The sequence below is a fragment of the Equus quagga genome, chromosome 8, assembly GCF_021613505.1.
Source record: "Equus quagga isolate Etosha38 chromosome 8, UCLA_HA_Equagga_1.0, whole genome shotgun sequence".
NCBI classification, from domain to species: Eukaryota; Metazoa; Chordata; class Mammalia; order Perissodactyla; family Equidae; genus Equus; species Equus quagga.
In genome coordinates this window covers 99,551,268-99,564,121 of record NC_060274.1, presented here as the reverse complement: position 1 = coordinate 99,564,121, position 12,854 = coordinate 99,551,268, and the positions used below count along the sequence as shown (strand labels likewise).

Below are 12,854 nucleotides of genomic sequence, written 5' to 3'. Positions count from 1 at the left end.
AGAACTCTGCCTTAGGAGTAAAACTGGCTTTATCACAGCCTTCATTTAGTATAGTACTAATAACATTATACTTGGATATAAATTTTTAAAAATCTCTTTATGCTCAATTCCGTTCTCTTTGGTAGTATTAAATTGCCATTTTGTTTTACCATACGTAATGCTTGGTCACCAGCCTGGGCAGTACCTGCTCTCTCCGAATGGCTAACTGTTCAGTGGAAGTTCTTACAAAATGGCAAACATGACTCATAGCAGTGGGAAGTATAGTAATTGACAAAGGTCAGAGAACTCTGCTCTGCTCATCAGTGGTATTCAGGATTGGAATGTGTGCTTTTCCCAGCTCAGTGGTCCATGCCCAAGAACATTTAGAGATGAACTTTAAATTACACTGTTCTCAACATTAATGTTGTATCCCTTTCCCCCTGGTCATTTTATTTTCAGGATGGCTGGACACCAGTTCACGCAGCTGTGGACACTGGTAATGTGGACAGCCTCAAGCTTCTTATGTACCACAGAGCGCCAGCTCATGGAAGCTCTTTGCATAAGGAGGAGCCGGAGTCAAGCGTCTTTGACTTGGACCATCAAGGAGAAGAGAGTCGTGAAGGCACATTCAAGCCTGTGGTTCCTGCAGACCTCATTAACCACGCCGACAGAGAAGGCTGGACTGCTGCCCATATTGCCGCTTCAAAGGGTTTTAAGGTGTGTCTGGTAGCAGCGGCCTCCTTACACATTGGTAACTTGATGAGTGGAGACTGAGTGATACGATTGCAGGAGATGATTAGCTACCAATAGAAACTGACTTTTCTATCCAGCAGATATTTATGGTCAAGTGTATATGAGAGTTTTCATAAAAATTATATTTGAAGTTTGTTAACAAGAAATGTAGGAGTAATTTCAGACATTTTCTCTTATCCAAAATCAGGACATAATTTTGGTATTGATTTAGTCTGCTGGATTGTTCAATTCGGTACCACAGCCAACCTGTTACTTGGAGGGCCAGGGTTCAGATGCGTGCCCTCTGCTCTGAACTGCCTCACTTATGCCCTGCCTGTGCTGTCTTATTGATATGTAGGAGGGAGCTCTAGATTCCACTCATCAGTTACAGTAGAAAAAGATTCTGTTTATTAAGGAAATAACATAATATACTAGGTCATTCACTCATGCTTATTCATTTAAATCACATTAGCAATAATATGCTTTAGCAATAATGAGCTATTAGGCAACTCACAAGTGTGAGGCACTGTGTGTGCAAACATTTGCAGGGATCACTTAGGCCATTAGGTAACTCCTAGCCCAGACGAAAGGATGCAGGGTACAAGACAAGTGTAGGGTAAAAGAAGCACGAAAAATTAAACCAAGGGTAATAGATGTGGTTGGAACAGTATAAAAATGCAAATTTTTGTCTTTGTGAGAAAAGAGAGAATGCACGTATTTCAGAGCACAGAGATGCAGAATATTAGGCTCAGAACTGGCTCATTCTGGAAGAGATGGAAATGATTTGGGGCCTTGCAGAGTGGGTTAAATTTGGCCAGTGGGAATTTGCCCAGTCTCATCACTAGGAAAGAGTTGTTCACATGGAAGGGGCAGCAGGGACAGAGGCTAGAAGTAGGGAGGTGGACAAGAGCTCCAACTCAGCTAACAATGATTAGTGAGAATAAGGCTAGACTGGGAGTTCATAGTAGGGTCTGGGCCTTCCGGAACATATTAGGGGGTTTGGGCTTTATTTACTAGTCAGCGTAAAACCTTAGAAAGGTTTGTGCAAAGGAGCAAAATATTCAGCTCTACAGTTTAAATTGATTAATTTAGCAATAACATTTAGAAGATTTGGGGTTATGAAAAAATTAGTGGCGGGGAGAGAGGCTAGGTGAAAGATGATGAGAGTGGTGGAAATAGTGACAGAGATTACAGACTAGAAATGTCTAAGGATGGCAGACAGATTAGATATGAGAAATGAGGATAATAGTGGCTTTCCCAGAAAGAGAGAAGAAGAGGCATCATTGTGATCAAGAAGATGGAATGTGGATTTGGCCATGCTGAATTTAAGTGCTATATGTTCATGCAGCTGTAGAAATCTAGGAATGGCTTGAAATGTACATTTGATGCTCCTGGTTGGGTAACTTCCTGTTATTGAGGATCAGAGCAGAAGCTGTTCATTTTGGGCTTTGGCTTTGAAAAAAAGAAAAGTGAGAAAATGGCATGATTTAGGTCAGTGTGGAAGTAGTAGTAGTAGTTTTAGTGTTAGTAGTAGTTTCGTCCCATTTTACCATTTAACAAAAACACCTACAGAAATTCTGTGATTTGAATTTGAATGGAATGTTATAGCATTTGACATACACATTTTTAGGGGACAAAGAAGGGAATTGTGAAAAATTTAAATCTGTAAATCTGTAAATTCACAGTTAATCTAAGACAGTGAATCTCGTTTGATGGTGGAAAGGTACACCGAAGGAGTAGTTCGCTGCCTACTTCCACTCCCTAAAGAAAATCTTTGAGTAGGATGTTGAGATGTGACTGATAAGAGTGGATTGTGCATGCACTTAACTTGGAGGCCAAAAAAAAAAAAAGAAAAAGAAAAAAAGCAGAAGAAACTCTGAGCATCACTGATCTAGAATGTTCAGCTACTGAACCTCTCGTGCTAGGAAGAGAAAGGAATCCACTCCCCAGGGTGAGTTACCCTGCAGTTGTGGGGAGCTTGTGTTGCCACCCAGCTCCTGAATTATGAACTTCTTATTAGTCCTGGTGCTCTTTACAATCAAGGATGGTATCTTCATGGATTCTTGAGTCCCTGGCAACATGGATGCTCTGTCATTGTTGAGTAAAGGGAAATATGACCTCTTTCTCGCATATAATATGACTCTCCCTGTATACTCTTAATTTAGGAAGCATGAGAAGAATTTTGAACAAGAAAGGAGAGATTTTAAAAACTGAGCATGACTGACAACATTCACACACTGCAAAATAATAGATTTTTTTAGGCCTACAGTGGATACTTAATCTTCCAGTCTAACCTCTTCATCTTATGATTAGGACGTTTAAACCCCGAAGGGATTAATAGATAGAAGTTGGGAATGAAGCCCAGATTGTCTGATTTCATTTCTCTCCACTCTATACCACATTGTACCTTCCTTCCTAGTCAAAGACATTGGAGAAGATTTTTGTATTATTTGCCTAATACGATGTTTATATCCTGGCTAAGATAGTTCTCCAGCAGGGTAATCCATTTACAGCTAAATTACTAGGACTAGTTTTCTGTGAAAATAAATTACAGTTCTGAGTTAATCATTATATGAGTAAAAGATTCTACACTGACCACAAGTAAAGCTTTAAAAAATGAATGTTTTTTCTCTCTACAGTAGCATATTTGTGTCAACCTACATAAGGTAGTAGTATCATCATTACTCAAGAAGATGAGTTCAGTTTCATGTTTTTCAGTAAAGAATGGTGGGATTTCAGAACTCAAAGGGACGTCGCTCATCCAGTCCAAACCCCTCATCTTGTAGATGAAAAAACTACATCTTGGGAAATAGTGTAACTCATTCCCCAAGATCAATTCATAGAAGATCTGTTTCCCAAATCAGTGCTTTTTCCATTTTAGTCCTTGGTCTTTTTCCCAATGGTTGAGCAATTGATGCAAATCATCATCTAATGTTTGGTAATAGGAGTACCTCTCTCTAAAGCTGGCCTGTGACTACTCAGAACTGAGCTAATCATTGAGGATAAACCTGTTTTCATCACGGTGTCAACAGATAGAAGAGTTTCTTAGTGAAACTCTCTGTTCTGTCATGAGACCTTTGACATGCCAAGTTCTTGCAGCTGAAACAGTAGGGAGATGGTTTGGATTTGAGCATCTCTGTTGTTGACGTTCTCATACAAAGAGATTCTTTATTTGGGGGCCTGTGTGTGTTTTTGACTTCAGGAGTAGATTATAATTCTAGTTTATATATGGCCAAAGCCAGTGACTTCCTATCACTCATGCTCTTACTCAGTCTTTCTGGGTTGTTTAACATGTTAACTATTTAATGCAAACTCCTCTCTCAACTTCCAGAACACTTCCCCCTCCTCACTTCCCCTCTGAATTTGATGACCAGGCTTTCTCTTTGTTTTTCTGGTTTTTCTCTTTTGTTTTTTAGACATAAGCAACTCCCAAGCTCCATTCGCAATTGCCTAGTCCTATTTTTTAAGAGCTTACCCAGTCTGTCAGCTTTAACTGTGGTTTCTACAATAACTAGTCCCAAATCTCCACACCTAGCTTTTTACTGTCTTCCAGACATTTATTTCCAGCGTCCTAGAGGTCATCTATGGCAGGGCCACTGTCCTCTGGTCAGGCAGTGGCCCTCTTGTTGCCAGCTTTAGGCCATTCTTGCATCATGTTAGGATTGTGGTCTGTCTGATGCGTTGTTAGCTTTTAGTCATGTGAATGTCAGGTATTTCCTCTCACACTGTAGCATCCACCTCGACTGAGTGGTCGTGATGAGTTGTGTGTCTCAAGTGCACAGGCCCACATGGGGCCCAAAGATTTAGGTTCCTTCTCTCTAGGTCATAGCTGCAAAGAGAAAAAGATGATGGGAGTCACTAAATTTCTTCCTTGTCACTCAGAGTTGGGTACCTGGCTAGGAGAAGAGAAAGACTCGCGATACCTGTGAAGTTGGACCAAGTCTTTGGGACTAGAAGTTAATCAAGATAAATAGAATTCTCGGGAATCTGTTTTTGCTTCTCCGTGATTATTTCTTTTTCTCCCTTAATTTTTATAAAATTATTTTTGAACAGGCTGGACTGACTCAACTCTGTAAACAAAGGGAATGCTTTTTTTTTTTTTAACACTCATTCCAGAATGTTCAGTGCAGGGTATTGTATCCTTTCTTAATTTGGGCAGCAGTGATCAACTGACAGAATCCTTTAGAATTTTAACACAAACTTAGCCAACCAGGTGGAAGGGTCATGCTCTACCCCACACCCAAGACATGGACTTTCCAGTGTTTTCCACTCACGCCTTTCATGGATCTGGGCTTGACCCTTTTTCTCTTCTCAGTCTGTACATTCTCCCTTAAATGACCTTATTGATCCTGAGAGTATAATCTAAAGAGATTCCAAAACCTTATCTCTAGTCCACCTGTTTCCTGAATCCATCCAGAAAGGTCCTATCCAGGAGGGCCACAGTTTATAGGGCATCCCCTTGATAACTAGAGGAACAAATTTCCCGGTTTGCCCAATACAGTCTTTGTTTATGCCTGTCATTCCAGGGTACTTATTGACAGTGCCCCCTTTTTACTCTTAAAAGTGTCCCAGATTAGACAGTTTTATGGTAACCCTCTTGATAACCTTATTCATTTTTGCTTCCGTCCGTCAGCTCCACGTGGATGCATCCTTGCGCCCCCATGTGTATGCTCCTTAGCTAGGCTGCTGCGTCTCTTGTTCTTCCTCTCTTAGTCTAATAACATCACCTAACATTTCAGTTTACTTGCTTCATCTTCCTCACTTAATGAATTCAAATGATTGATACAACTCTAAATTTTATTCCTTTGTAAATGAATTTTGCATGTGTTGCCTCCTCCGTATCTCATGGCTCTGCCTTTGCAGAACCCTCACCATCTGCTCTCTAGACTCGTAGAGGGCCCTGCCATGGTCTCCTCGTCTTCCGTCTCTCCGACTCCGTTACGCTGCCTTGAGAGGGGCCTTTCTAACAGGGGAAGTCGGTCATGTAATTTACCTTTCATCTTTCCAAGGCTCTGTCAGTTCTAGGAGAAGGGCCAGGCCTTTATCATGACAGACAAGTCCATTACTGATCTGGCCTCACTATACCTCCACAGACATACTTCCTATCTCCTTCCCTTGTACATTCTTTGCTCTAACCCTGCGCTACCAGCTGCTGTGCACACATCCTGTGCTCTCTCTTCTCTCCCTGTCTTTGCATCTGCTGTTCCCATTACCTCAAATGGCCTCTGCTCCTGTCCTGACCTTTCCCTGCCTGGAAATATCTCAGCTTAAACCTTAGCTTCCAGCAGTTAGGTGTTCCCAGGGCACCTCTCCATACTTCACTTAGAGAGCTTGTACTTTCCTGAATTGTTTGCATGCCCCTCTCCCTGTCTGCCTCCTCCAAAAAGTCACTTCTCCATCTTTGTGTGTACTGTTTCCAGCAGTCTCTGGCCCACAGTACTAAATGCTTGCTGAAGCAACGAGTAAATGGATTATTACACTTCTTTCTTAACTGGTCTCCTTCCTGTCACCTCCCTCCTTTCCAATATTTCTTCCAAATGCAGCAGTTGGTTTTCAGAACCGAGCTGATCATGGCACCTTCCTATCTGAACATAGCTTCATGCCTGTAGAAAAGGATCCAGACTCCTTAGTGCTCAGCCCGTCACAGCTGACTCCAGCCGTCTTCATTGTTGGCTACTCACCGCTGTATCTACCTTCTTGCTTATGCCATTATTTCCCATTTTAACAGTCTTCATCTCCCTTGCCCTGAAAAACAGTGGGTACACCCACACCCAAAGGTTGTTCCCAGCCCCTGTGCTGGACCTGACCTGTGCGTTTGCAAACTGCTTTTGCTTTCATTCCCTCTGCCCAATCTCAGATTCTCAGCTTCCCACCTTGACTTTGATTCTATCTCTAGCTCTTTGGACTTGGGGTTTCTACTTAGTCTCCCTGCACTGGTACCTTGCTTCTCAGCTCTCTTTAAAGGACCATGGCAGAGATGGTTCGTTGGCCCTCAACATCTCCTCTCCCCTTCCTCTGTAGTAACGGATCCTTCAGTTTTTGGTGGGGTCTATGGCCACCCAGAATAAGACTACATTCTCCAACCTCCATTGCAGTTACCTATGGCCACCTACCTAAGTCTTGGCAAGTAGGGTGTGAGAGGAAGTGAAGGATGAACCTGAGCCACTGCTTTTTAAGTCTCTGTTATTACAGATGTTATCTGTCTGGTAATTAATAGGACTTTGGCTTAAATTAATTCATCCAGATCTCTTGTTCTACATCAATTGGGTAGAACACCCTGCTCAGTTTGGGCCCTCTGGGAATCCATTTCCAGAACTAGTGACTGGCTTCACAGCATTTATCCTCTTTACACAATCCCACCCTTTAAGGAGAGAGCTTAGATTCCTTTTTCCACCTTTCCCTCCTCCTTTTCCTCCTCCATGTAGTAAAACTTTGTTGTTTTGGTTTTGGTTTTGGTAAGGAAGATTGTCCCTGAGCTAACACCTGTGCCAACCTTCCTCTGTTTTTTATGTGGGATGCCGCCTCAGCATGGCTTGATGAGCGGTGTATAGGTCTGTACCTGGGATCTGAACCTGCACACTCTGGGCCACTGAAGCAGAGCCCGCAAACTTAACCACTATGCCACTGGGCCGGCCCCAAAACTTTGGACATTCTTGAACAGCCCCCTCTGTCTGTGTGCATTTTCCCCATGTCTCTTCACTACACTTTGCATTCCTCCCTGAGAAACAGAACTATTACATTATTTGTGGTCATAACCCTCAGCTGTAACATGGCGCCTGGGGCAGAGGTGCTTAGTACCTCTTTCATTAAGTTGTAAGAATTGACAAGCACTAAAGACTTATACACTGTTGGAACTGTGCTTGAAACTTAGTGTGCACTCCATAGTTGTTGTAGCTATCGTTTTTAAGTGTCAACTGGGTCAAAGTTTTCATCTTCTTTATGTTCCCCATGCAGCCCAGCATGGCGCTCTAGAATTCACCCTTGCAGCGGTGTTTGGATATGTGTTGTCCTGCTATCCTTGTGGGGACTGACATTTTGTGCTTCCTTGTAGAGAAAGTCACTGCTTATATTTTTGCCCATTGACCTACCTGAGTGAAATAAAATTATATACAACCCATATTGAAGGTCAGACATAAAAGAATCTCACAGATTTTGGTTGCATCTTTTATCATTTCTGTTTGTAATTTGAAGTAACATTGCCTAGAATTATATTGAGATCAGTGACATTTGATGATGTGCTGTAATTCCTTACCACTTAACTGAATATTTGGGCTCTTTTCTAATTGGTGATGATTGTGTTAATTATAATAATAACAGCAGCTAATAAACATTGAGAGTTTAGTATACATCAAGAATATAAAAGCTTTTTATGCATCTTTTCATTCAAGTCACTTAGCACCTCTATGAAATACAGGTGAGGAAATTGAAACAGAAAAATTTTAAATGATTTACCAAAAGTCAGAGATAAAATAATTTATATTGTCAGGATTAGAATCCAGGTCTGTTTGTGCTCTTACCTGCTTTTGCTGTAAGTACTCACTTTTGTAATAAATGTATTATTTTTATCTCTTATCATCTAGGAATTCACCAAGTTTAGTGCTCAGATTGTATTCTACTTAATTCTCTTACTACTTTCTAATTCCACATTTGTGAATTTCTTGTTAACTATCTTATACATTTATTGGTGTTGTACAAATTAGTAATAACGGTTTGATAAGAACTGTCATTTATATATTTGACTGTCTTCAGTTCATTTCTTAGCTTAATGATTTCTTAAATCTGAACCTCAGACCCGTGAAAGCCAGGCTTGGGTTACCATTGTTAGAGGAGATTCCTCCAACCTGAGCAGGGCCAGTGAGAAATGAATGTCCTAGTTGGTTCCCATTGCAGGCAGACAGATTTTATTTACTCAGGGTTCCTCTGGTTCACCTCCTCCATTTTGTGAGTCCCAAGACCTTGTCTTTTATCCCCCCAGCATCCAGAAAGAGTCCCTGTATTGGCTTTGCCCTCAAACCAGCACTGGCTTCCTGCTCAAATTTCATTTAATTGGTGGTTTCAGCTTACTCTTTGTTTTCTTTGACCCTTAGGGATTTCCTTTACTTCCTTGTGAACTCGTGATTGCATTTAAACTATGTTTTGGGGGACAGTATGAAGCAACCAGAACTCACATATACTCCTGGTGGGAGTGGAAATCGGTATCACCACTTTTGAAAGCTCTTTGCAGTGCATACTGATGTAGAACATGTGTGTACCCTGTGACCCAGCAGTCCAACTCTATCCTTATACTCAACAGGAATGCGTACGTGTGTCCCCAGAGGAAGTGTACTAGAATGTTCTTAGGAGAATCCGAAAGTCCACCAACAAGATAATAGACTAATTGTGGTATATTTATATGATGGAATTCTGCACAGTAATTAAAAAAAAAAAAAGGCTGAACTATGCCTATCCCCAACACATGGATGAATTTTACAGACGTTATATTGGATGAAAAGAAGCCAAATACAAAAGTGTACCTGCAGTATGATTCCATTTGTATAAAGTTCATAAACGGGCTCAATCAATCTCTGATATTAGAAATCATAATAGTAGTAGCCTGTTAGGGGGGAGGACAGTGATTGAGATGGAACATAAAGGAGCCTTCCAAAGTGCTCCTTACACAAGTGTGTTCACTTTGTGGTTGTTCTTCAAGCTGTATATTTATTGTGTACTTTTTAATTTGGATATTATATGTCAATAAAAATATTTACATAAAAAAGGAAAAAGGTATGTTTTACCAAATAGAAAAAAGAGTATTTTACACCAAGATTAGAGAAAGCTTTCCAGACTGCCTGGTTTGCTATGTTGTCAGAAGTGGAAGTCAGCCCAGAGCCTGTGTGTGTGGTGTGTGTATATGTGGGGCGAGGGGAGTGATGAGAAGGATGATGCTTGTTTTTGTTGTTAGTTCCTTTTCATGGTTTCTGGTCTATTCAGTCTTGTGCTTATTCTGGTGGGAAATCAGTAAACAAATCATGGAGTGGTAAAAGTTGATATAACAGAGTTCCTTGAATAAATATCCTGATGTAATATCCTGCTGTGCAATTATTTATTTGAAAATGTTACCTATATATTGTCTTCTACTTTGATTTGAAAAATTTTGGAGAACTAAGACTTTTCAGTTCATAAGGGTACTGATATTTTTTGAATGGAGATTTCCTGAAGCAACAGAGAAGAAGAAAAAGCTGATAAAGAGAGGGCACGTAACTTCAATATGTATTGGGAATGTTTTTCTAAAAACTCAGTCAACATGGCTTTCATATTTTTCAAATAAAAAAAATAGGACAGCATAAGATCTCAGATATAAATGTGCTGATGAGGACTCCGAGACAGAATTGTTAAAATTGGAACCCTGTGCTTATGTGACCAGAAAAGCAGTTCGTAGTCTAGAAGACGGCAAGGAGCATCTGGTCGTAGCAAAAGTCTTTTTGCTTTACATTGCCAAATTACCATAAAAGGATACTGTGTGCTGAAGTCAATTTCTTTCTTAATTTCACTCTGCAAATTAAGTGATTAGTAAGCTAATTTTTTTCCTCTTGAAGCCTAAGAGGCTGTTCTGTGGAGCAATGTTTCGATCCTGTGATTCGCATTTAAATGAAACACTCGTTGCTTTTCATTTTGAGACAGTGTTTAGATTAATCTGTATATTTGGGTTGCTGGAATTGAAATAAGATTTCTAGCTGATAACTCCTGATTTGCTTGCTACAGGCAACTGACTTTTCCCTTGGATTTTTTGCTTGAGTTTATCCATTTGGATGTGAGGTAATAGAGCTCTTGTCTTTACAGAATTGCCTAGAAATCTTGTGCAGGCATGGAGGGCTTGAGCCAGAAAGGAGAGATAAGTGCAGTCGCACTGTGCACGATGTTGCCACTGATGACTGCAAGCATCTGCTGGAGAATCTGAGTGAGTGCCGTTCGCAGCTTTGTTTTCATCCTTCATCCACACTGCTGGAGCCTCTGGGACAATGGGAAAATATTAATGCAGCTACAGTTTTCTCATTCTCTTCATAGCCTTCTTTGAACCCTAGCTACTACAAAAACACTTTATTGATTATAAATGTGATGATTATTTTTTTCCATGGAGAATGGCTTCTTACAGAATCAGTTGCTATTCAAATAATGCTAGATCTTCCTTGTATTTTAGTGACCGTGGACAGTATTTAAATAATCATTGCTCTTTTCTTCTGACTTTGATTGTCGTTCTAGACATAAGATTAGCAAGGTATCAGAAATCCTGGCTGGGTACTTTGCCATTAGCTGGTTGTATGAATGTAGGTAAGATGGTTCTCTCTCAACATCTGGTTGCCTACCTGTCTATGAAGATAATTGAGGATCTTTTGGGTCCCTTCTGACTTTAAAAGTAGATGCACGTTTTATGAAAAGTTCACTTGTGTGTTTATAAAAATGAAGTGTTAGATCATACAAAATATCATGACCTCTCATGTCAAGATTATCACTCAATCCATCCAGTCAGCCAGCTGTAACAGTAATTCAACTTTAACTTATATTCTAATATTAAGAGACAGGAAATAAATCATAAACTTAAGAGTAACTCATTCTATGGTATGAGAGATGCTAATAGGTACTATGGAAAAGACTAATGGGGATTGCGAGTGTGAGGTGGGTTTCAGTTTTTTAAATGATGGTCAGCGTGGCCTCAATGATAAGACATCTAAGCAAACACTTGAAGGAGGTGAGGAGGGCAGCTATGTAGATATCTCAGGGAAGAGCTTTCCATGCAGAACATCGAGTGGACAGAGGCTCTAAAGTAGGCGCAGTGAACCTGTTTTGTCTGAGGAAGTGCAGGGAGGGCAGAGTGACTGGGTTAGCATGAGCGAGGGGAGAGAAGTTACAGGATAGGGTGAGGGTGGAGGTCTGATCTTGTTGGAATTTGTAGGCCATCGCAGGGACTTAAGTTAGCCATTTCAGCATTTGAGCTCGGGAGTGGCAGGATCTGATGTACATTTTAAAAGTATCTCTGGCTGCTTTGTTGAGAACAGACTGTAGGAAGTCACAGGTAGAATCAGGGAGACTCGTTAGGCCAGTAATGTAGTGATTCAGGTGAGAGACAATAATAACAGCTCAGTCTAGGTTATAGCAGATGAGGAAGTGAGATGTGGTTGGGTTCTGGATATAGCTGAAGGTAGAGCCAACAGAACTTCCTGAAGGATTGAATGTGACGTCGGGGAGAGAGGGGATGCATGGATAACTCTGAGGTATTCCGCCTGAACAACTGATAGGATGGAGTTGCCATCACCTGTCAAGGGGAAGGCTGTGGCTGAAGCAGATTTTGCTATTCAAGATCAGGAGTTCAGTTTTGGATGTATGAATAACTTGAGATGTCGGTTAGGACATCTCTGGGGAGATGTCAAGTCAGCAGGAATTCCAGAGATGAGTATGAGCTGGATATATAAATCTGAGAGTCAGCAGTCTATAGATGATATTTAAAGTTATGGGACTGGTTGAGATCACTAAGGAAGTGAATACAAATAGAAAAAATAAGAGAATTGAGCCTTGCAACACTCTATCATTAAGAAAAAGTGGAGGGACCAGCAAGGGAACAGCAGTGAAGAGTGACCAATGAGATCTGAAGAAATCCAGTAGGAGTGTATCAGAGAGCAGACAGAGATCAGTTGTGTCAGATGCTGTTGATAAGTAAGATGAGGACTGAGAATTGACAGTCGGAAATAAAATAATCCTGTAATTGTTCAGTTAATGGAAAAATCAGTTTAAGAAGTGGATCATAAAAATACGGATTTTTAAATATTTAATTTAAAACACACAAAGTCATTTTTTCATCAACTTTTATGTTAATGATTAGAGTTCCATGTATTCTTGTTACGAACAAGCCATGCTTTTAATGCTGCTTCTATGATTTCTGGTGTTTGAAGACTTAAACATGTTTATAAAGCAAACTAAAGGCAGTATCTGTTTAGAGATAAATTTTTTTCTAATTTTATGTAGTTGTCTCATCCATACGTAATTAGATGACTTTTGTTTTTGGCATCTCCTTTGTTCAGCGTCTCTAAAGTGTTCAATTTAATTTTCATAGGAGTAGTAACTCATTTCATCAGTTTATGGAATATTTAATTTACTAATTATGGTAATGA

At 40.4% G+C, this 12,854-nt stretch overlaps 1 protein-coding gene across 3 annotated transcripts in view; it reads left to right on the top strand.

The window, feature by feature from the left end:
* Positions 1-12,854, top strand: part of CTTNBP2 (cortactin binding protein 2) — a 153,274-nt gene that overhangs the window by 96,086 nt on the left and 44,334 nt on the right. For all 3 annotated transcript variants that reach the window (XM_046669706.1, XM_046669704.1, XM_046669705.1), the window contains exons 8-9: positions 439-696; positions 10,531-10,648. In XM_046669706.1, the coding sequence (XP_046525662.1) occupies positions 439-696; positions 10,531-10,648 (376 nt within the window). The remainder of the gene's footprint in view (positions 1-438; positions 697-10,530; positions 10,649-12,854) is intronic.